The following is a 22863-nucleotide window of genomic DNA, read 5'->3' on the forward strand; positions in this document are numbered from 1 at the left end:
TTAATGTGTTTTTCATTGAGATGGTTCTACATGGCCTTAGGTATTAAAACAATAGTTGTTGTCAGCTCCAGGTTGCTATTTGAATTTGAGACAGAATAATGAGTTGCTCATACAACAGTAGGCAGATTAATTTTTGAGTGATCTTGTGCATCTCACTTAGCATGTCCTTGAAGGATGTAATTTTTCTGTAATTTTTCCAAACATTTAATAAGCATTATTTGATTTCTTATGGAACTATAAAATGCTCATTTTTTTCTCCATCCTGAAAGAAGAAATGTTAGAAAGCTTAGCTTGTCTACTCACAAATGTGATGACCTTTTCACACCTAATTTTTGTCTGGATTATGATTTACTTTTCTGCAGTTGATGTTATTAACAATCAAAGAGCTTAAAACCTTTTAGAATCTGCATAACATTAAAAGCGCTCATTCATGAATGATCTTTTAAGCAGATGTCAAACAGCTATTGAGAAATTGAGATTCATCAATTCATCGTCATTACTATTTTATAACTTCAATGCCAGTTCTGAAATAGAAATGTAATTCTTTCCTTATGTTCACTTCTCTGTGAAGTAGTAAATAACCAAAACAACAAACCAGTTTGCTTGTTTTAACAGCCTGATTCCTACTACACTCTTGGAGAACTGTAGATATTAAACTGCTGGGTAAATTGTTTTGTACTTGAAAATTTTAGAGTTGGCAAGTAGGTAAATCTTTTGGTTGTTAATGCTTTTCTAAGCCTGATGGGGCAGTATAGAAGGTGACTGCTAGGCAAAATAATTCTGATCAGTATTGTAACTGAAGTAGAATTAACTCTTTCACGAACGTTTTATCCAGCAAGCACAAGTTGACAGTGTGTAGTGGAACAGCTGTAATGTAGAGGCTGTTGTACTTGGCTTCTGTATCCTAGAAACTTTGACAGCATTTTTTGTCCACTTGAACGCTGGCAAATAATGAGTCCTAATAGTGGAGAGAAAACACTACTATGAGAAATGAAGGTGAGTGTATAGCAGGATATGGTAGGGATGAAGAATAGAGAAATGTGCTCAGTGCAAGATTCATGTTGAGTCCAGCGGATCATGCAAGAATTGCCGTAGTGAACCTGTTTGGTCAATCTGTTCCACCCTTTGACATGTTTTTTACAACAATGTTATTCAAAAGTTATATGCTCTCATAGCAACTGAAGACTGGATGCTAAAACTTCTTATGAAAAACTGAATTTTCACCAGATAACATGTTGAATGACTTTTGAAGATGCATCGCATGAAATTTTTAGAGGAAGCAAATAGCCAACTGTCCATGAGAGAGCTTGCCGTCTTCAGATGCATTTAGTAGGCTTTCTCCTTTAGCCCTCATAATTTAAGGGAAGATATATAAACTGTTGTTATTATTTGCCATGTTTAATGATGTTGTGGAATTAAGGTTGTTAAATTCCAATTTTTATTTTTGAATGGTAGTACGAGTCAGTAGTCAAGAGATGGGACAGGTGGCTTTAGAAGAAAGGAAGTGATGAATCCTTGGAAGGTCAGATAACTTTTCAGAAGAGCTGTGCAGTCAAGCTGCACCAAGAAGGTACAGTTTCAATCAAAGTGGAGTCCCAGTTCCTCTTTCACAAACTCAGTGTTGCTTGGTGTGACTCCTGAAAGTGCACCTCCCTTGAGGCTGTTTAATTGGACTGACCAGTGTGCTCAGTCAGAAGCAGTGCTGGCAAGAATGCCTTGTGTCCATAGGAAACTGTTCAATATAAGCAACTGAATTTTGTCAGTTGTTGCGAAGGCTAAAAGGTATCCTGTGACTTCCCTTGTGGCTAGCATAATTGAAATAAAAAGCTGATTAGGCTACTAGTATATAAAAGCATCTTCTATACCAAAATAACTATTTAAATGGAGGGGGTTTTTAACTGGAGCATTTGTATTAAAGAAAATTAGCTCATACTTGACTGTATTTCCTAAATCCTGCATATATTAAAATAGTTTAGCTGGTTCTAACTTGAATAGATGCATTTTTGTCAGTCCAGTTGGTAGAACTGAACATTTTGTTTTTCATGGTCACACTTTGAGGTGAAGTATTGAATTAAGCTGTTGTAAGAAAATAGGAATATGAATATTTGTGTCTAAAGCTGAGAACATTTCTGTTGTCTTATACAGTGGTTATAAGAATTCTCTTTTTAATTTGGCTTTTTTATGTGACTTCGCTAGAGGGCACTGCTGTGCAAGAAATGTTTGTCACTATTTATTTCTGCACCTCTTGCCCAAGATTAGATAGACATCTTTTAAAAACCTCAGTAATAACCACTTTAAAGCCACTTGCATGATATATAGACCCCCTAATAATAAATGTAGTAGGAAGTCTTTCTGATATGCTACACAAGTATTTTTCAATAATTCATTGAAATCACAAGTTTATTTCTTAAATATCTTTAACCAGAAAGAGCTGTTAAGCTATCTTTATTTTTAGTTCTGGTTGTGCACCAAGCCGATGAGAAAATATTTACTTGTTCTGCTTGATCTCTAACAAGGAGGGATTATTCTGTTTGGGCCACAGGTTAATCATTTGACCATATCTTACTAGCTGAACATAGCAGATTAGAAAATGAAACACAATCAACTTCCAGTTAAATTATAATGCCTGATGGCTTCAGGCTTTTTTGTGGTAGGTGTTCAGCTTTAAGTCATTTAACTCTATTTTAAAGTGATTTAGTATATTAATTTTAATGTGGTTTGCTGTCTTCCTCTCAACTGATCTATGTGCTTATGGCTGATGTGGCTGATAATTAGGTGTTCCCACCTTAACATTCCCTTTAAATTATATTCTTTCATAGTTTGTGCAATTTTGAAATCTTACACTAGAGGTTATAGTTTCCAGTTGAAAACCTTTCTGGATCTTTTTAATACTCAAGAGTTTATCCCTGAAGTAGTTGCTTGATGCAACAATGTCAGTAAAACATGATTTTGCAACTTCTTGCAACCTCACTTATGTTCTCTTTTCTGTTTCTGAGTGACTATTATCAGCATGGTGGGCAACTAATAAGAAAGACTTCCCTTATCTGCCCATGGGTTATGTGAGTGTGACACGTCTCAAGTGTTGCAATGTGTTGAGTGTGCGAGAGACTAAGAATCAGCACAGCAACTCTTCCTTCTAAATCCCAGCTGTGAATGACATGAGAGTGGCTGAATCTGCTGCAGGATGAGAAGGAAAGGGACCTGGGAAAAGTGGAGATTAAGCAAATTAGACACAATGCTTATGTGGTTTCTCATAAGGTATTGAATACTCAGTCTGGAGCATGGATTTTATTGGGTTCAGTGGCATGTTCAGAGAACAGGTAGAGCATGCTTCTTGCTGCTCTTCAGTGCCAACTGGTACTGCATAAAGGTACTGATCTGTTTGTGGCATTCATGGGAGTGACAGGCTCTTCCTGTAGATGGATTTATTTTCAGGTTACTGTCTGACTGAACTACCACTTCCATGAGTAACAAATAGACAGGAATCTCAAAAGCTTTGTTTAGACTGTTCTCATAGGGTTGAGAAGCTGGGTTTTCTGTTGCAGTATGTTGTTGTGTTTTTCTTCTTATCCTTTAGCGTAGAAGGCCTTATGCTTCAAAAGGTCTGTAAGTAAAAACCTCATCTATCCAGAGGTGCCTGTGGACAGAAACTCAAGTGAGAGCAAGACAGCTTCTCATGGACAGCTACTTCTAACTTGTAGTTAATAGGTAGTGAGCTCTCAGGATTTGGCTTTCCAGCCCTTAAGCTAAATGATAGTGGTGGTCTCTTACATTGAGCACTTGTGGTAATTTGAGAGACAGGAGATGTCTCTAAAATAAATTGGTTTAACTATAAATTGAAATTATTTTTCTACTCAAAAATGTGGTTTCAATGAAGCTGATCTGGCATCCAAGCAAGAGCAGAGATAGAGCCTGAGGCCTTAGAGATGAATCCTTGCAATATGTGTTATCAGATACCAGCCTGAACACTTGGTGTTTGGTACCAGAGTCAGTTCATTTTTAAGAGCCTGTGTTACAAAACTACAGGTATACTGTAAATGACTGTACATTTGGATGTCTGGTTACTTACTCTTTGGTAGTGTCTCTCATTTGATTTAACAATTCTAGACCAAAAAATTGTCTAAGAATAAGTCCTGGAATCTGTTGTTTCAGTGGTATAAATATGTCAAGAATTAATTATTTGTTTTATGTAAGTTCATGTGCATCAATTAACTTGTGTTAACTGCTTTAAAGGCTCATTTTGATATATTTTGATTCATGTTTCAAACTTTGAACCCACAGTTTGTTTCAGGACTAAGACCTCTCTTGGCTGGAGTGTGCATCTTTGGTTTGTTTTCCTTGGCTATCCTCTATACATTGTTTGCTTGTTAAGTTGCAGATGCCTAACATAATAGCCCTTGAATAATTTAACACTTGTACTAACCCAAGGGATTAAAACTTTGTCCAGGGCAACTTTGAACTTCTTTATCTGCCTGAAGGGAAATGCAGCCCTGAAAATGAGCTAATAGAACTTCTGTTGAGACCTGTGACACATCACATGGGATGACTCATTTTCTGTCCTTCATTCCATATATTGTTATCTTGAAGGACCAATGTGTTCTTTTCCCACACTGATGATGGGAGCCTTACTTGCATAATCATGTTACTATTAGCATCTTCTGTATTCAGAGAAGGACCTTAGACAGCCTTTATCACTGGAGCAAGCTTGATGTTCAAGTATGTAGTTCACATTTTCAAAAACAGCAAAAACAATGCATCACTTTGACAGTTGTATTTTTCTTTGTAGAAACTTAAACTAAGCTTTAAAGCCCTGGATTTTATTTCTTAACTATTTCATAGAGTGAATACTTGCTATGTTAATTGATATGTTAGCTGTTTGAAGAACAGGTGGAAACCTCAGATGTTGAAATCTAATTACTTCTAAGCTCAGGTTTGTAAAATTGTTCAGGCACATTTTCATAGTAATGTCTTACATGTTTCTGCATACTGGCACTGGCTAGAAGTGTTTTGTGTTCCGGAGAGGGACCTCAGGTAAATTGTGACTTGCCTTTTAGTTGACGGTGTTCACGTGTCCCCTAAATTCTGTAGTTACACTGCTAGTGACCTGAGTGAGCTCCTTGGGGTCAGTATGGGCCCAATACTGTTTAGTCCTCACAAATGATCTGGGTGATGGGGTCGAGTAATCATATAGTTGGAGAAATATGTCAGACTTGGAGAAGTAGATTGAACCAAGAGCCACCATAGAGATGTTGACTGATGAGAGAATTGGCCAACAAGAATATCAGGTTTAGCAGATCTTAAGGGGGTTTATTGCAAGCAACAGTTAGTGCTTGGGTCTGATCAGCTGGGAGATAGTTCTGCTGGAAATGACCTGGAAGTCCTAGTGGGCAGCAAGGTGAGCATGATCCTTCAGTGTGCCTTGCAGCAGAAATACAAACAGTGTCCAGGGCTTGCCTCAGCAAGAGAATAGACATTGCCATTGTACTTGTCACTTCCAAAGCCACATCTGGAAATTGTCTGGTTTTGGTCCCCTAGATTATGAAACAGAAGCTCCAATGAACACTTATGGACATGATTACAAAGTTGTAGAGAGCAACCCATAAATGAAAACTGAAGGAATTTGTTTGGTCTAGAGAAAAGAGTTGTAGGAGAGGGCTGTTCACAGAATCAGCTAGGTTGGAAAAGACCTTTGAGATCAAGTCCAGCCTATGACCTAATACCACCTTGTCAGCTAGACCATAGCACCAAGTGCCACATCCAGTCCTTTCTTGAACACCTCCAGGGTACAGTCACTCCACCACCTCCCTGGACAGTCCATTCCAATGCCCAATCACCCTTCCTGTGAAGAACTTCTTCCTTATGTCCTAAACCTTCCTTGGTGCAGTATCCTCTTGGCCTGATGCTGGTCAGGGAGAAGAGAGGTGATCCTCATCTGGCTACAGCCTCCTTTCAGGGAGTTGTAGAGAGGGATAAGGTCTCCCCTGAATCTCCTTCTCTCTAGGCTAAACAGCCCCAGCTCCCTCAGATGTTCCTCATAGGATGTATGTTCCAGATCCTTCAATAGCTTTGTTGCCCTTCCCTGACACATTTCAGCATCTCAGCAGCCTTCCTAAATTGGGTGCCCAGAACTGGATGCAGCACTGGAGGTGCAGCCTCACCACTGCTGAGTACAGGGGTACAATCACTGCCCTGGCCCTGCTGGCCACACTCTTGTGACACAGGCCAGGATGCCATTGGCCTGCTTGGCCACGTGGGCACACCCTGGCTCATGTTCAGCTGGCTGTCCATCAGTATCTCCATGTCCCTTTCTGCCTGGCCACTGTCCAATCACTCCCCCAGCCTGTAGCACTGCAGGGGTTTGTTGTGGCCAAAGTGCAGGACCTGGAACCTGGTGTTGTTAAACCTCCTGTGACTGGATTGAGCCCATTGATCCAGCCTTTCCAGGTCCCTCTGCAGAGCCCTCCTACCCTTCAGTAGATGAACTCTCCCCCAGCTTGTTATTTGCAAATTTGCTAATGGTTGACTAACTGCCCTCACCCAGATCATTAATAAAGACATTAAACAGAACTGGGGGCAGCACAAATTCCTGGGGGACACCATGGCTGCCAGCTGGATGCAGCACCATTGACTACCATTCTCTGGGCCTGGCCATCCAGCCATTTCTTAACCCAGCAGAGTGCTCCTGTACAAAGCTGCTGGCTTTTCCAAGAGAGTGCTATGGGATATGGTGTTGAAGGCTTTGCTGAAGTCTAGGTAGACAATATCTGCAGCCTCATGTGGGTGGCAAAACAGCTTATATACTTACATACTCTCAAAGGAGATGGTCTGAAGGGAGAGCTGGCACACAGACAGTTGTCAAGCCCAGGCTAAGTTATGGCATATTCAAAGATACAATCAGAAACAGGCAGTGCCTTGCTCTGGGCTCAGCATGAGACTTTAGTATGTCGAAGTAGGTTTCTAAGCAGGTCAAATCATGTCTTGTGTACAGAAAACTCATGATGTGACAGCATGTATGGTGACGTTTTTAACACACTAGCATTTGTGTTAGATCTATTCTCAGTAGAAAATGTAAAGCTGTGCTTGAAGGAGGAAGTGGTATTTTTGTGAATATCTAGAAAACTGCTCTTCAAACTTCTGGAAATATTGAAAAGACTTGTAGACATGACCATTACAGACATGGTTTAGTGGTGGACTTGGCAGTGTTAACTTACTGGTTGGACTGGATAATCTTAGAGGTCTTTTTCAACCTAAACGATTCTCTGAAGTTAGCAAGTGTTCAGATATCAAAGACTCTAGTAAAATTGTGTGTGTTAATTGCTGAGGGAGGGAAGAACGTTTCTGCTGAGCTCTGCACTAAGAGCAACATATCATCCACAATAAACAAATTACAAGCTTATGGCTAATGTCTCTAAACTGCCTGGAGTAACTTCTGATCTTGGCCTTGATCTGTAAGAATCATAGGGTAACAGAGAGAAAGTAATGCCATTTTCTTTTTTACCTTGCCACAAATATGTTTTTTTGTTAGTGGAAAGCTTATGGACTTTGCATTGGAAAAATCTGGGTGTACTGTTGATGTAGAAGCTGGCAAAACACATTGAATGACATAGAATTTATAATGAGGAATAAATTCTGAGGAAATTTATGAATGGTTGTCTGAGCAGTCTTGGAATATAGCTGAGTTCAGATGTTCACATAGCTTTTACTGCCTTTTTACTGCAGAATTTTGGTTTTAGTAAATTCGGTACTTTCAACTCAATTTTATTCAAAAGCAACTTGAACACTACTGGCTGCAAAGAAATTGTGTATGCTTTGCTTCTAAAACTACTAACATTCATTTTCTAGAAGTTTCTGTATTGCACAAAATGTTGATTTTGATCTAAAATGGGAAGGTTAAGGTTTCTGGAAGCTATGTGATTTACAAAAGAACAAGGGCTAGTTGAATAAATCATCCATGTACTGTGCTTATATGAAATCTGAATAGATGTCTGAGTAGTCATGAGACACTTAAGTACCACTGGAATGATGTGGGATGATGGAATTTGCATGGCATGTTTGTTTTGTGCAAAAGGGGAAAGGAATCGGATGCCTTCGTAAGAGATGGGATGAAAGAAACACCCATTTGTGCTGCCTCATAGCTGTACAACATTGATCAGCCTTATCAGATGAAAATATATGGCAGAAAATTTGAGTTTGTATGTTTCCTTTTTATTTAAGGCTTATGGTATGTCAGCTTTGCCTCTGAACTTGATTAAAGGAACTACCAGTGCATCTTATGAACGTTTGGAGAACACTGAAGATATTGAAGAAGTGGAACAACATTTATTGAGGATTAAATCAAAGGTGAGATCTTCTTTGTTCTCACTTTCTTAATGATTTTTTTTTCTTGCTAACTATGGGCATGCTGTAGAGTCTGTTCCAGAAAGAATAGCAAGTCAGAAATTAATAGCTTGCAGTTATTTGAGTTACTTTGAAACGTGTGTGGTCGCTTGTGTAGCAGGGATTACATGTTTTCAGTCCTGCAGCAGTAGTTATTTCTGTTTAGCTAATAAGTGTTAACAAATTAAGCTCAAGCTTCGCCAGGCCTGCTTGGATGGAAGAGATGCTTCGTAGGTATTAACCTCACTTAGTCTGCTACCAGAAACAGCATCCAGTTTGTTGATTTACTCAATGCAGTACAGTTAACACTGGATACTTGCTACAAAGAGCTGTCATGATTTAGATTCATCAAACTATTAATCATCTTTAGGAATAAATAACAGCTCCAGATATTCTTGCTTCCCAGTTAATGTACCTTGCTGTTATAAATAATTTTTTTAGGAAAAGCATACAGATGGAAAGCTGTTCTGAGTCCTAAATATCCCTAGGATGTGAACACCATTTGTAAACCCATAATGGTTTTGCAGCTAATGGGAATGCTGTGCCTCATATAAGCAAGACATTTTTAACAATCTGAATGCAAGCCAAAGGAGGGTAAGATTTCTTTACAGACAAGATGATAGGGGAGAATCTCCCACCTCTTTTTTCAACCCATTTCAGATTGACCAGTGTTTTTGCAGCCTTGATTGAGAAGAGTGACATTGAGGTGCCTCCCTTCCCTCCTGGCAGTCCATCTGTGCTGTTATATGCTCTGTGATAGTAGACCTTAGAGATGTTGAAGCAGTTCCAACAGTCTTCCCTGGATACTTGGCTTACCTCTACAGTGTGGGCATCTTCAGTGTTCTAGACACTTTGTCTGTTTAAATGATCGTGTTTTGGTTTTGCACAAAGCACTACAGCACAAAGGCATCCCCTACTGGAATCAATATGAGAAAAATGAGAAAGCTGTGACAAATGGATCATTACTTATTATAGAAGACATTGTTGATTATGATAATTGGCATGCAACTGATCTTACTGTTCGGTCTGGCAAGACTTTAGGTTCAAAAACTCGGAAGTTCTTAGTTTATGCCTATATTGTAACATGACCTTTAGTGCAAAGTAATTTTTCTTGGTTTATGCATTCTGGTCAGGATTCTGCTGCATTCTGTAATGGAAATCTTAGTTCTTCAGTTATGTATGCATTAAGTTGTGAATAAAGTGTTACTGAGACTACTATACAGTAAAAACTAAAAGTATGAAGGTGTGCTACTGAGATTCAATATGTAGTATGTTCTTGTACTGTTAGTGCATCTGGTAGGTTTATTTCATTAGTCTTATATAATTGAAGCTTGAACTTGTAGATTGGGAGCTTGAACTGTTGTCAAAAAGTCCTTTTTAAGTCACAGAGGTGCCATACAGGGTATAATATTGTGTTCCTGTTAAAACTACATTGTAATCTCCAATTTAAGTATTATGTACAGCTATGATGTGGTCATAATCTTTTTGAAGAATTTATTTCATTTTTTTTCTTCAGTGTTATAAACTGTTAGATTATTTGTAGGAAGGATCCTTTAAAATAAGAAAATTAATAAGGAATTTCAAGACTTGAAAATATCATTTTAGTGCACTTCCTACTATAAAAGAATCTTTTTTCCCCAAGTATGAGTTTGTAATACACAAGCATCAATGTTAGAAACAATTTTGGTTCAGCTCCCTAATGCCCATTTTGTTGCTTTTGCTTATACCAAATAACTGAGATGTGAGCATGTGCTACTCACTTTACAGCCAAGTGTAAGGGTTCCTGCTCAGTGTAAAGGCTCAAAATTAAAATATTTTCCTAAACATAATAATCAAACAAACTATCTGGTACATTCACCTAATTCTTGGGGTGATGCTTCCTCTTATCTGACCTCTGTTTGTTGTTCAAGAAACATAACTGAGTATCAAGTGGAGTATTGGAAAGAAAATAAGAAGTGCTGATAAATTAGAAGTTGGATATATAGGCTTAATTGTGGAATTTAATGGAAAGTGACCTGAAAATCACTATGTTCAATCCGCCACACAAAATGTGCATCTTTCAGTTTAGATTGGGTTATTTAGATAATGACTGTGCTTTTAAACTATTTATAACAATGGAGACTCTCCACCCTGTTGAAGTTTTTGAAAATTTTTATTATGAAAAGTGGTTTCTGCCACCTAATAGGAATTCCTCTTGTTGCAGCTTGTGACTTTTGTGCTTCATGCTCTTGATAGTCATAGGAATTATCCATGCATGAATTATATACTAGTAATTCTTTAAGAGTTGTTGTAAATAATTGAAGTAGCTGTCAAGTCTATTTTCTTGACTTGGTGGCTCTTGATCTTTTGCACTCTTTTGTTACCAGTGCAGAGATGGTCGTCCTCTGTCGTCGAGGGATAGACGGACACTGCAGCAACTGGAAGAGAGGTTAAGGACACTTCGAAGGAGAGAGAGGCATCTGGAGTCTATTGAGAAAAGCTGGTGGACAAAAGCTTGTGAAGCTATTCGACCTCTAAAGGTAAAACTTCTCACTTTTTGGCACTTAAATTGAAATCACTTCCAACTTCCTTTTTCCCACATAAATCACAGGTGAAGTTTATCACTTACCGCCCTGAATATCAACTGCGCTTTTTTTAAAATTAACTCCAGTACTACACAATGATAGCCCTATAGTGTGTTGCCCTGTTCTTCTAAGTTCCTCAAAGCCCTCTGATGTTTACATTTTTTGCAATGGAGTTCTCACACACTTTTGTGTAAATAATGATTGTTTTTGCATTCTTTTCTGGAAGAGGAGAAAGTTGATGAACTGTTGGTTTGACCAGTGTCATTGGAGAGGTGGCAGTTGCATCCTCCAATCCACTGTCACTTTTGAAAGTTTATCAATATTGGAGTTCGAAAATAAATTGCCCTTCTTTTTACCTTAGATGTTCCAGCATGTGTCTTGTTTTATTTTGTGCCCTGTTACAACAGTAGTGAACTCTGAGCTGGTGGAAAATCTTCTACTTTGTCTCAGCTCTGATTAAGATTAAAAATGAACAAATCCTAGCTGATTTACTGTGGTGCTTCTGCCATAGGAAATCTGAATATCTTACTTTTTTAATCAAAAATATGAAAATGGGAAGAAGGAAGAATTCTATGGCTGTCAGTTAGCTTAGGTTAATCTAAATTACATGTATCCAGCAGAAATGAGAGACACTTTGATAATATATGCATTTGGAACAAGCATCTTGCCAAGGAATTACTTGATAAATAGCAAGCTACCTGAGTAGAATGTAATGTCATGATACTTAACCAATGCAAAGGAGATGGTTACTGGGGTAAAGCTTTTATCTTGCTCTCTTTGATCTTAGGACTTTGATTTTCAGTAGATACCTGGTTTTGAAGACTAGTACCTTTATGAACAGTATTGCCATATAAAGTATTTCTTGCCAACTAGATGTAGGAAGAAATTTCAGCATTACTTTCAACTGTAGGCTGCTTTTGAGAAAGCTGGGAGGGGGGTGGGTAAACCATTTCTTCTGTCATTGCTGCTGTTAATGCTGAGTGCTGGGCTGAAATTGCCACTGAACAGAAGCTTTCAGTGTGAAATTCTTAGTGGCGTTATCTTGCTATGATACATTACAAATACAGACTGAGTCTTTCATTGAAAGGACAAATATCCCTAACTATTCATCTTAACAGTTTGGAGGCCTCCTTTTGATTTAAAAATACTTAATACAGCTTGTGTATAAGGTATTAAGCTTCTACAACTTTTCACATAAAGCTCACATTTGAGAAATATGTTGGCCATATATTTTGTCTCTGGGACTTGAACGTTTCATTGTGTTCTCACAGGAAAGCATACAATAACATTAGTTACAGCTTATCACCCACAGTCTGGATGGTATTCCAGTGTCTCCTTGTTTTCATGGTTTGAAAGCTTTGTGTTCACTCAGTAACTGTGACAGTCACTGTGAGTTGTTGACTCATGAATCACAGACTAAAGTAGAGTTGCAGGTGGATAATTTTTCCTGACAGATTTTTCTTAGACTATGGTTGTGCTATGAAGCATGTCAGAGAACTTGTTTACTTTGACTAGAGCTGTCCTGTGAAGGTGGTAATGTCCATCACTTAATTGCATGTTAACTCTTTCAGAGCTGTTTTAGTGTTGCTTGAAGAGCCTTTGGGATGTCTTTGCAGATATATAACTTTTGAATTGTTCAGTTGGGCTTTAAGAAAAGGTGAAAATCTGTTTGATATCCATATGTAGTACTTCTGTTCAATGTAGAAGTGCAGAAAGTATCTTGGAGCTTTGCTTACTGTTTTACAACATTTTTACCTTCAGTGCCTTCAATTTGGATATTACTGTTCAATTATGTGACTGCTTCTCAGACTTCAAGAAAAATTCTGTTTCCTGTGAAGCAAGTACTAGATGGAGAATCCTTTTTCTGCTTTATATTTGGGATGGTCAATATATGGGAGTTGCTGGCTCTTATTGGGACTGACAGAACAGAATAACATGTTCAGGAATTGCATTTAATCTTCAAGGTCTTTTACAGTGTTAGCATAGTGTCTGCATTCAAACTTCTGTTATGATATGTCTTTGTATAGTGTCCTCAAGTGTTCTTGCTTTAATTGTTTCACTGCTGCTAAGTATCTATGAGCATGTGATTTGTTGCTAAAGGCAAAACTTTTATCTTTAAGTAGAAAGCCTCATTTGATGATTATTTTACTCAGAGATGAAGCTGTTAGGTTTTCAATTCAGTCAAAAGCTTCACATCTTAAGATCCCAGGGAATTGAGTATTGGCCAACATGAGGTTGTTAAGTAATGTTAAATTAATCTAATTTCTACAAAATGTGACATTTCCTTTTTTATGGATTCTTACACTTTCATCTGATACTCTCAGCAACAAGAGAAATGTTGTATACTATAGGAGTTCTAAATTTTTTTTAGGGAAAACAAACTCCAGAGCACATAGCTATGTGTGCTCAATATATGAACAAAACTATAGGATATGAAACATGGAAGTCTGCTCAAAAAGCATAAGTTTGCAGTATTGCATCTGTATTTTCATGGTGTAATTCACAGCTGTTTGGAGCAAACTGGAAATGCCTAAAGTAATATGAGGAAGTCAAGTGCTCTGTTTTGAGATCTCCATGAGCAGAGATGCCCACTCTTTCCAAGGCTCAACTCCTTTTGTCCTGACTCTGGAGTGGCACAGAGGGGAAATAGGGAGTTGCCATCAGTCCATAAAACTCTACTCTGCCTTTGCTTCCTCTTCACACTTTATTTCTATTCCAGTTTGAGTGGACTCCATGAACTGTAGTTCCTCTCACAAGCACATGTGGGATCTCTGTAGGCTGCAGCTTCCTTTAGAAAATATCCTCTTGTTCTGATCTGGGGCTCTCCATGGGCCAAGTGTGGTTATTTGCTCCTGCATAGTCCTCTCAACAGGCTGGAATAGAAATGTCTTGCTCCATTCTCTGGAGCAGCACCTCTTTTGCTGAGCTTGGTGTCTGTCTACAGGATGAATATTAACAGTTTTTGGAAGTATTTTTGAGGCTTTTTAACCAAGTACCAACTGTTTGTGGATTTCTTAATGTTAGATGTCACTTCATAAGACAGGCATATTCCAGAGGCGATGCAAATACCTGTCTAGTGGGCATAGCTGGCAGAAGGTAGTGAAGAATTAGGATATTCAGACTCTTGGTCTCTATTGGTTTTCAATATCCATTTCCCATACAGCTAATATCTAGTAGGATTTGCTGTGGAGAGGTAAAATCTTTGTACATGTAATGATGTGGAAATGCAGAACTTCATACTTACCTTGATATTGATCTCTAAATCTATATCTAATAAGACCTACATAATTTGAGTTGTTCTGTAAGTGATGTTCTAATATTGTGTTAGAGTTTGCAGATGGAAGTTTATCTTCAGAATTTAATGAACAAAAATAGCATTGTATCTCTGAGAGTCTTTAATGAGCAGCTATAATAAAGTTCTTAACCTTTTCATGATGGTTGTGTGCCAAGTTTTGAGGCTAATAAAACTGTGTAACTCCCTTATTCACGTGGAAGACCGTGCACTGTGTACCTGCGTTTAGAATTTCGAAATGACTTTGTCGAGGTCTCAGGTCTAGCAATCTGAAAATGTTGTTTTGGGAAGTTCAGTGCACTTACCTGATTGTATTCCATGACTAGGGTTTCTAGGAAAATACAGTGAAACTGTTGGAACTGTAACTGAATGAGTTTCATATCTGGGCTCTCTTCTGTGTATCATCCCCCAAACTTTCAGGGGAAAAGATTGTGAGGGAGAAAACCTGTCAGGAGGGAGAATAGTTTCCTGAACTAGCTGGTAATCCAGGAAACACAGTCGGTGGTGTTCTGGTTGAGATGGCTTGGAGAATCAATTCTTGGGGGGAGTGCTGTATTTGTTAGGCGTAACAAAAGCACTTCTCTGTGTTTTAATGAAGACCTGGCATTTGGGATTGGTTGAGTCTTTGATCACTCCCAAGTGTCTTGGTCATTGTGCATTTCAGAATAGTGCTGCAGAAGGGCGCTGTTACTCAGGAAGGGGTAAGCTGTGCACAGGTTGCCTCCCACTGGAAGCACGCATGGGGTGGTCAAGGCTTTCCAGATAATAAAGAGAATACAGGTTGTGAATTCTGCTAAATGCTATTTTTGTTAAATGTAATGTGCCATCTCTTCTCTTAATGTCACTTTTGACATTGGGGTAGATTTTTGTATTACACTAGAGCAGGTGATATCAGTACTTGACAAACTATGTTTACATGGTAAAAGTTTTGTGATCACTTGTCCCAAGTATTTACCAAAAAGTTACTGTTTCAAGTGTATTTAAGCTGTGAAGTGCTCCAAGATCATTAGTTTGTTATTGAAACAAAGGCAAGTGTTCACTTCTTGCATCAACTGCCAACGCTTTCAGTTAAATTGTTTTAAATTTTTTACTTGTAGATTGTGTGGGGAGTGTTCTTCATCATTGTGGCCTTGCTCTTCACTGTCTCTCTGTTCTTGTCAAAGTAAGTGCATTTCAGCATTTTCCTTGACCATTTAAATTACCTAGTTTCCACTCTGATAGAAAAATTTGGATGGTTGCCTCAACCCCCTTCTTTTCAATGTTACATTTCTGTCAGTAGAGTTACACTTCTCATTATAATAGTTTATATTGAAATGGAGCAAAATGTACCAAAGCAAACTGAAGAAAGAACATTTTTTTAGGTGGGGAACAGTTCTGGTTCAGCAGAGAAATTAAGTATATATGTTCAGGAAGTTTGAGTTCAGGTGACAGAAGCATTCTGCTTGCTTGTATGAGTCTTATTGCAGGTACTTTGACTAGTTAACAGGTGCTTAAAATCTTGCATAAATTACATGTTTAATCCATTTTCATGTGCATTACACACAGAAATAGTTTTATAGTGTCAAAAGCAACATACCCAGCTGCAAATCTGGTAGATGTCAGCGTGGATTGACACTAACCAAAGGTCTCAAATATTGGCATTTTTGATCTGTTAGACTGGGAAAATATGCTTTATGACCCCCCAAACCAGGGAAAAGCAAAAATGCTGAGGAGATGCAGAAATCAATGTATCTTTCACAGAACAAGTGCAGTGAGTGTGGTAAAGCAAAGCATGTGTCTGTATAGATGTTAGACAGCTGTCGTCTCTGGGATTAGTTCAGTTTGTTGTTTTGTTTTCTTTTGAGTTGCCCTTTTAAAACTAAAGACAGAGCTCTGGGAGAGCCACAGTACTTACCCGGTTTTTCTAATTACTGCAGTTTGGACAAAGCTCTGCATTCAGCTGGCTTCGACTCAGGATTTATAATTCTAGGAACCAATCTGACCAATCCATTGAATATGCTGTTACCAGTTCTTCAAAGGGTAAGTAAAGAAGTGCTGATGTACATATGTAGGGATGCTCTTCCCAAGTAATTCATTAAAACAATATTGTCTAAATGTGTGTTCAGTAAAAGCAAGGCAACTTGTTATTAGTTACTATCTACTGATATGAAAATCTTGGGTAAGTGAAATCTAGTTTGGGCAAGGAAGGTGATGCTTGGAACTGATTTCAATGTGATGAGAATACAGTGGCAACAGAGAATGACAACTGCTATCACTTAGGCATTTTTAGTCAAGTAAATGCAACTTTTCACTTTTTAATATATTGCACACTGAAAAAATGCAACATTAGCTGTATTATAGTAAGGCATTAGTGTTGGAAGCAAACCCAATGTAAAACCATGCATCAGTTAACTTCAGTAGAGTTGGATGGCAACAAGTGCACGCACAAATTTGAGTTTGTGATAAGTAAACTGAGAAAAAGAAAAACTTTGGTATTAAGCTAGTGCTCTATTCCCACTCCAGTTGAGGTATTCCTGTATTGTTGGTGTAATGGGTCAGCACAATGCTTTGCTTCCTCATAGCTTTTAAAACTGTTGAACATCTAAGCTTGTAGTTCACTGAGAAAAGTAGTGTTCAGCAGCACAATATTATGTCAAGCTTTTATTAATGTAAATCTAAGTTTTGTATGCAAATATGATCAGAAAAATAGTCACAAATATGCAGTCCTAAAATAATTGTTGCTACTGTGGACTTGTCATTCTGTGGGTGTATTTAAAATAATTAGGTATTTCTTGGTCTAAAAATGCATAACACTTCAAAATTAAGGCATGTCTTAAATTAATAAAAATGCTTAATGCTTTTCCAGATTAATTGTCTAAGCTCTATTAGCAGCAAGCTGTGTTAGCTATATTTGGAGTCAGCTATGTAAAATAGGACTCTGACTACCTCAGATATAAGCTATAGAAGTAGAAGCTACTTAGTTTTGAGTGGGAGAAGAGCTTTTTTCCTTTTTAACTGCTTGTGTTCTTGTTTTAGGTTTTTCCACTTGATTATATTCTTATCACAACCATTGTTATGTACTTTATCTTCACTTCAATGGCAGGGATTCGAAATATGGGAATATGGTTCTTCTGGACAAGGGTAAATTAAAGAGTTTGTTTCTAATACTCAGATATTTAAACAATATGTGCTCTTGAATATATTTAAGATTTTTGTAGTGCTTCATGAATGTGGGGTGTTTCCAATAGCATTGTCTGTATGTCTAATGAGTGCTAAAAGCCTATTGTACCATATGCCCTGCTTTTGGAAGGTGTTTCATTTTACCAAGCTATCAGACTTTTGGGCCATTAATACAAATAGAACTTAATTTGGTTGAATAGCTGTGCTTTGCATTTTAGGTAAATACACCTGAAAACCTGCTTTGAACCACTGGAATTAAGTTGCCAGAAGATAATTTTAGCAACCTCCCACTTCTGGCAGTAGATTTAAAACTTACTTGAACTAAAGAGCTTTCTGAATGCCTTCAGAAAAATAAGCTATTTCATTGTATTAATATTTGTTTTTCTGATTTTAGCTTTATAAAATCAGACGAGGAAAAACTCGACCTCAAGCACTCTTGTTTCTCTGTATGATACTTCTGTTGATAGTTCTTCATACAAGTTACATGATTTACAGTCTTGCCCCACAGTATGTAATGTATGGAAGCCAGAAATACCTGGTACAGGTGAGATGCCTTTTTTTTTGTTTAACTTTTATTTTCTGTAGTAAAAATGTACTGTTTACAGAAACTCTGAAAGTCAGATGCATTTTCAATTTTCAAAGAGATTTTGGTAGACATTTTCTTTAATACTAGAAGGGCTCTTGGTAATACACAAGCCAAAAACTGATTGTACTATACAGCTTAATTTCCCAAGAAATTATGACTTAGTCATCTCAAGACTTAGTGTGAAACTGAGGTTTGTTTTACTCCTTCTGATAAGACAGTTGATAGCTTCCACTAGATCTTGTGCTGGTCTACTTAGGTTGCTGAGTGACTGCAGGGATAATTATTTTGAATGTGTAAAGCTGTGTACAGAATGAAATCAATACTGTTCCACAGTTGATGATTTTTTATCATGACAGTAGAATAGAATTGGTACAGTAGAAAATAATAAACTGAGTGGAGCTAAGTGTGTGCACATTGATCACATTTCAGGCACTTTGGACTGTCCAACTTAATGAAACTCCAGGCAGTTCTTGCACTGTAAAAAATTCTACAGCATTACGCAATTAAAATTTTATTTCTGACTTTGCTATTGTACTTTTGTGTATTTCAAGGTTTTGATTTTTTAAGTCTTTCATCTTCTGTACCTGAAGAATTAAATTATTGTATTACATCTTAGTTTGAGTGGCAGCCTGCATATTTATGGGGAAGTTCAAAGTTGTGTATCAGAAGCATCTTGAGAGGTTTCATGGATGGCTGTTTATTAAGGTCTGGTATCTTACAGGGATAGAGTTCATTAGATCTGATCTTGCAAATGTAGACAAATAACCAGGTTATGAACTGGTTGCTTATTCAGACACAGTGAAGTCAAGATCCCTTGGTGTGCTGTTTGATGTTTAAGTGTCACAAAGACAAAACAGTTGAGCTGGAGTGGTCAAAAGAAAAGATTTAAGTGAGATTGAAGTGGTTGGATGCTGCTTTGAGCTTTTGGAATATCTCTGTAATTCTCTGGGAGGGTGTTCCTGTGGGAGGAGAACACACCTGCTTTACAAACCAAGCACCTGCTGACATCCTTCAGCTGCAACAAATTAGTAATTTTTGTACTTTATTACTATCAATTCTCTTAGTTTAAACAGTGGATACAGAATTCTTGGGGCAAAAGGATTACAAGGAGAAATTGAAATTGGAGTAGTGTTAAATAGGCTAGAGAAGAGGAACTTGCTCAACTTAAATGTGTTGGTGTGGTAGGATTGTCACTGCAGGAGGTGGAGGTCTCAGTAAGTGCTGCTCACTGCTGTCTTTACATTTGAATTCTCTGGTAATGGGCAATTGGTCATCCTGATAGCAATCCAAGCACAGTAATAGAATCACTGTAGGTAATGTGAATATTTGGTATTTAGGAAACTTAATTCATTCTATTAGATTGTATGCTAAATATACCTAACACAAAATAAACATGCTTAGGTATGCATTGGCTCAACTTGTCAAAATTAGGGTAGTAGTAGCTTGAAACTAAGATGGAAGTCAGTTTAGGTGTGTTTACACAGAGCTTTATCATAAAGTTTGTAGATAGCATGGAAGATTTGAAGAGAAAATAATAAGGGCTGTAGCTAGCAGTTTGTTTTGCTTTATGAATAAAATAAAACGTGTGTATATTACAGGAGGCAGAAGGATTGAGATTTAAACACTTGCATGTTAGCTGTTTGTGACAAGAAGTATCTGAAGAAAAATACATAATTTCTGAGAAAAAAAGGGTCAAGAGAATAGAGCACATCAGTAGAAAGGCTCTTGTCATTCTTGCAGCTATTGCAATATAATCCTGATCAGCACTGCAAGAAGGATTAGCTGCAATGGTTGAGAAGAGCTGTAACTTTGTGGTTGAAGGATTACAAAATGTTCTGGTCAAGGTAGCCATCCTGAGTATTCAGGTTATGTCTCATTTCAAAGAGCTGTGTTTAAAGTACATAATCTAATTTGAGTAGAAACTGGTTTTATTGTTAAAATAACATGAGACATAAAGAATGTGCTGGTAAATTACCTCTGGGCTTCTCTGGCATACCAAATAGATACAAGGTTTTCTGAAAACATCCTCTCCAAGAGTATTTCAGAATGTATGAGAAACATTTTCTGTGTCTGACTACCTTGGAAACGTGGATGTTAAATTGTGAGATTTTGTAGTGAGGAGAGATGGAGTCTGGGAATGAAGAGAAGCAAGGTATTTTTCTGTGGAGGTAGTAATGAAGAGGTTCTTAAGAGTTATTGAATTGGTGATTGTGGATTTAGGAATATCCAGGAACACAACCAGGAGCAGGACATGTGAACTAGGCACAGCAGGCTTCCTAATGATGAGAACCAGAGAACCCTATGCACCAGCTCACTTTGACAGTCCATGTTTTCATTGTGCTCTCACACTACAGTTGATTTCATCCTTTAGAATTCACCACTGGTAACCAGCAGTGTGTAAGAACCAAGCAATAAATGAGCTTAGGAAAGCTTAGTGGATGGATGGGCTGACAAACATGTGTATGACAGTCTGGTGGCTCATAGACTGTGTGAAAGGAGCACTTCCCCCCTCTGCTTTGCTCTACAGTAATTCCAAATCTAGTGATGTGTAAAGCTAGGTTGTTATCACAATCCATAGTAATGCATGGGATAGGTTAGGTTCCTGTTTGAATCTTGGACTGTTTCCTTTGGAGACTGTTACTCTTGGCAAAAGCTTTTAATTCTTTAATTTGGAAGTGCTGGTAACTTTTCCTTTTAACTGAATATATATATATGTGTAAGTGGAGCTTTTGTGAGGCAATTAACATTAACTAGACCTGGGCTACTTGCTTTATTAACTCTGAGCACTGGTATGTTCAAAGCATGTGACCCCAATTCATCAAAAGTGTCTTCAGCTCTGATGTCTGTAGGAAACTTTTGAAAATTTCTTCTGGATGTTGTGCCCATACCAACTGAATCCCTCTGCAGGAATTTGTTCAACTTTCATAGCTCTTCAGACACCAAGGATAGCTTAGTTTCACCTCTTGAAGCAATTTGTCTTAACTGTTAATCAGCAATGACTCTTTATAACCTTTCACAAAGAAAGAATTGTATCCACATCTAGGTTACCTTCTTAGCTTTCTAGCAAGAAATACTTGAGGTATTATTCCTATTTCTGTTCAATAAGGCCAAGGGTTATTTGCCTTTGTCTGAAAGAAAGACCACTGCTGCCTGATATTTGTAGCCAGTGGACCTTTAAGACTTGATTGAGCCAGACAGGAATTAAAAAGCCAGTACTTGCCATAAGCAACATGGATACTTTTCCAGACTGGGGACCAGAATAGCAATGATCACTTTCTTTTTCAGTCATCACATAGATAATTTGGAGGAGTGGAGCTGAATTGCAGGACTCAGTCTCTCCATTGTCAGCAGCAGGAATCCAGAAGTATCATCCCTTGGATGGCTAAGTGTGGAAACAGATCTTTTCAGGTTCTTGGTCCTTAACATAAGCAGATACTAATCATGTAGGTGTAACAGGCTGTATCCAAACCCTTTATATAATAGCTTGCTATTTTCTGAGGTGTCCAAAATGTGTCAACCCTTGAAGCACATACTGGGTTATTGTCCATAGTTTTGTCTCATGCTTGACCTTGATGCATCCTGCTTTCTACTTTGGAGTAGATGGGATAACTCACCACTAAAGTTTTCCTCTGGCAATACTTATACTAAAAATGTCTGAAATTATAGGAGTGTTCATGGAGAACAGTGATGTAAGACCTGGAAAAAGGCATAGATGTTGTCTAAAAAAGCCCATAGGTCTAGCTGTCGTTGTATTTAAAGTTCTGGTAATATGGTGAAGTGAATGAGGATAAGGAAGGCAAAACTTTGAAATGGCTATGTTGTGATTGTTTTGTGCTGTTGGTGTGTCCATGGAATTTTACAAGGTATGATACTGTTCTTCTGAAAGAAGTGCTGGCTATGACAGCAGTGTAAGCTGGAATAGTGACAGTCAGCTGGAATACATGCTGGAGATGGGAAACTGCTAAATGCACACTGAATGATTGAAATTTCATGTGTTCTGTTCTTACCCTGTTGTTTGTCTACATGTTCTCTTTTGTTCTTGATCCCTGTGACTAACTAATATTCAATTTAGATCCATTTTTTACGACAGTCTCCCCACTTTCATGGCCTTGCATGAAACAAAACTAGCTGTGTGTACAAATTGCTACTTTTTTGTACAGACACTGAGTTGTTTCTCTTGACTGTTCAAAGTGAAAGCTGAATTTGCTTAATATTGATAAACTTCCTCAGAGAAGTTAGAGCTTAGTTTTATGTGCCAGCTTGTTCTGATTGCTGATATGTTTTAAGGAACTTCTTTCAGTCTGAAGAAAAGGTGTTGACTCTTACTGATTTCTTTAGAGGATTTTCTGTTTGGGAAATCATGAGGGTGCAAGGAAGTGCAAGTAGGTATATTACCCTTTAAAGTGAATCAAGGTATAAAAAAATCATTGTAGAGCAAAGGATTTACATTGCACTCTGCTAAAATTATTCACTGATTTTTCAAAAATGTGGAACACGGAGTTCATGTTCCCTGAAAGGGTCAGTTTTCCAAAGATTTGGGACATTTAAGCAGGTACATTTGGGTTTTCAATAGTTCACTCAAGCATAATTTTTCTTCTTCCACTCTGGCAGTCCAAGTATGTTGCATGCAACAATCTGCCTTTTAGGCCAGAAGTAAACTGTATTCATTATCGTTATCCTTTCTAACAATTCTGTGATGTCTTCATCACCAAAGTTGATTTTCAAATTAATTTTATGCACAGTTAAAAGGTTTCTTTTCAGACCTCAAGTATATTTTTCACAAGTCTTCCAAAAGAACACAAGCTATTGTTTTGTTAATGAAGTCATACTTAGAAATGTTCTTGTTTTACTGCTCACAGCTTACTGTGTTTATGCTGTTCAAAAAT

The 22863-nt window shown here is 37.7% G+C and overlaps 1 protein-coding gene across 2 annotated transcripts in view; it reads left to right on the plus strand.

Moving 5' to 3' along the window:
• LMBRD1 (LMBR1 domain containing 1) overlaps positions 1 to 22863 on the plus strand; it is a 69399-nt gene that overhangs the window by 34104 nt on the left and 12432 nt on the right. For both annotated transcript variants that reach the window (XM_054279884.1, XM_054279885.1), the window contains exons 8-13: positions 8215 to 8340; positions 10743 to 10895; positions 15330 to 15394; positions 16149 to 16251; positions 17248 to 17352; positions 17786 to 17935. In XM_054279884.1, the coding sequence (XP_054135859.1) occupies positions 8215 to 8340; positions 10743 to 10895; positions 15330 to 15394; positions 16149 to 16251; positions 17248 to 17352; positions 17786 to 17935 (702 nt within the window). The remainder of the gene's footprint in view (positions 1 to 8214; positions 8341 to 10742; positions 10896 to 15329; positions 15395 to 16148; positions 16252 to 17247; positions 17353 to 17785; positions 17936 to 22863) is intronic.

This window comes from Melozone crissalis, unplaced genomic scaffold (genome assembly GCF_028551555.1).
Source record: "Melozone crissalis strain CALT ecotype California unplaced genomic scaffold, PUWL_Pcris_2 ptg000027l_1, whole genome shotgun sequence".
Taxonomy (NCBI): Eukaryota; Metazoa; Chordata; class Aves; order Passeriformes; family Passerellidae; genus Melozone; species Melozone crissalis.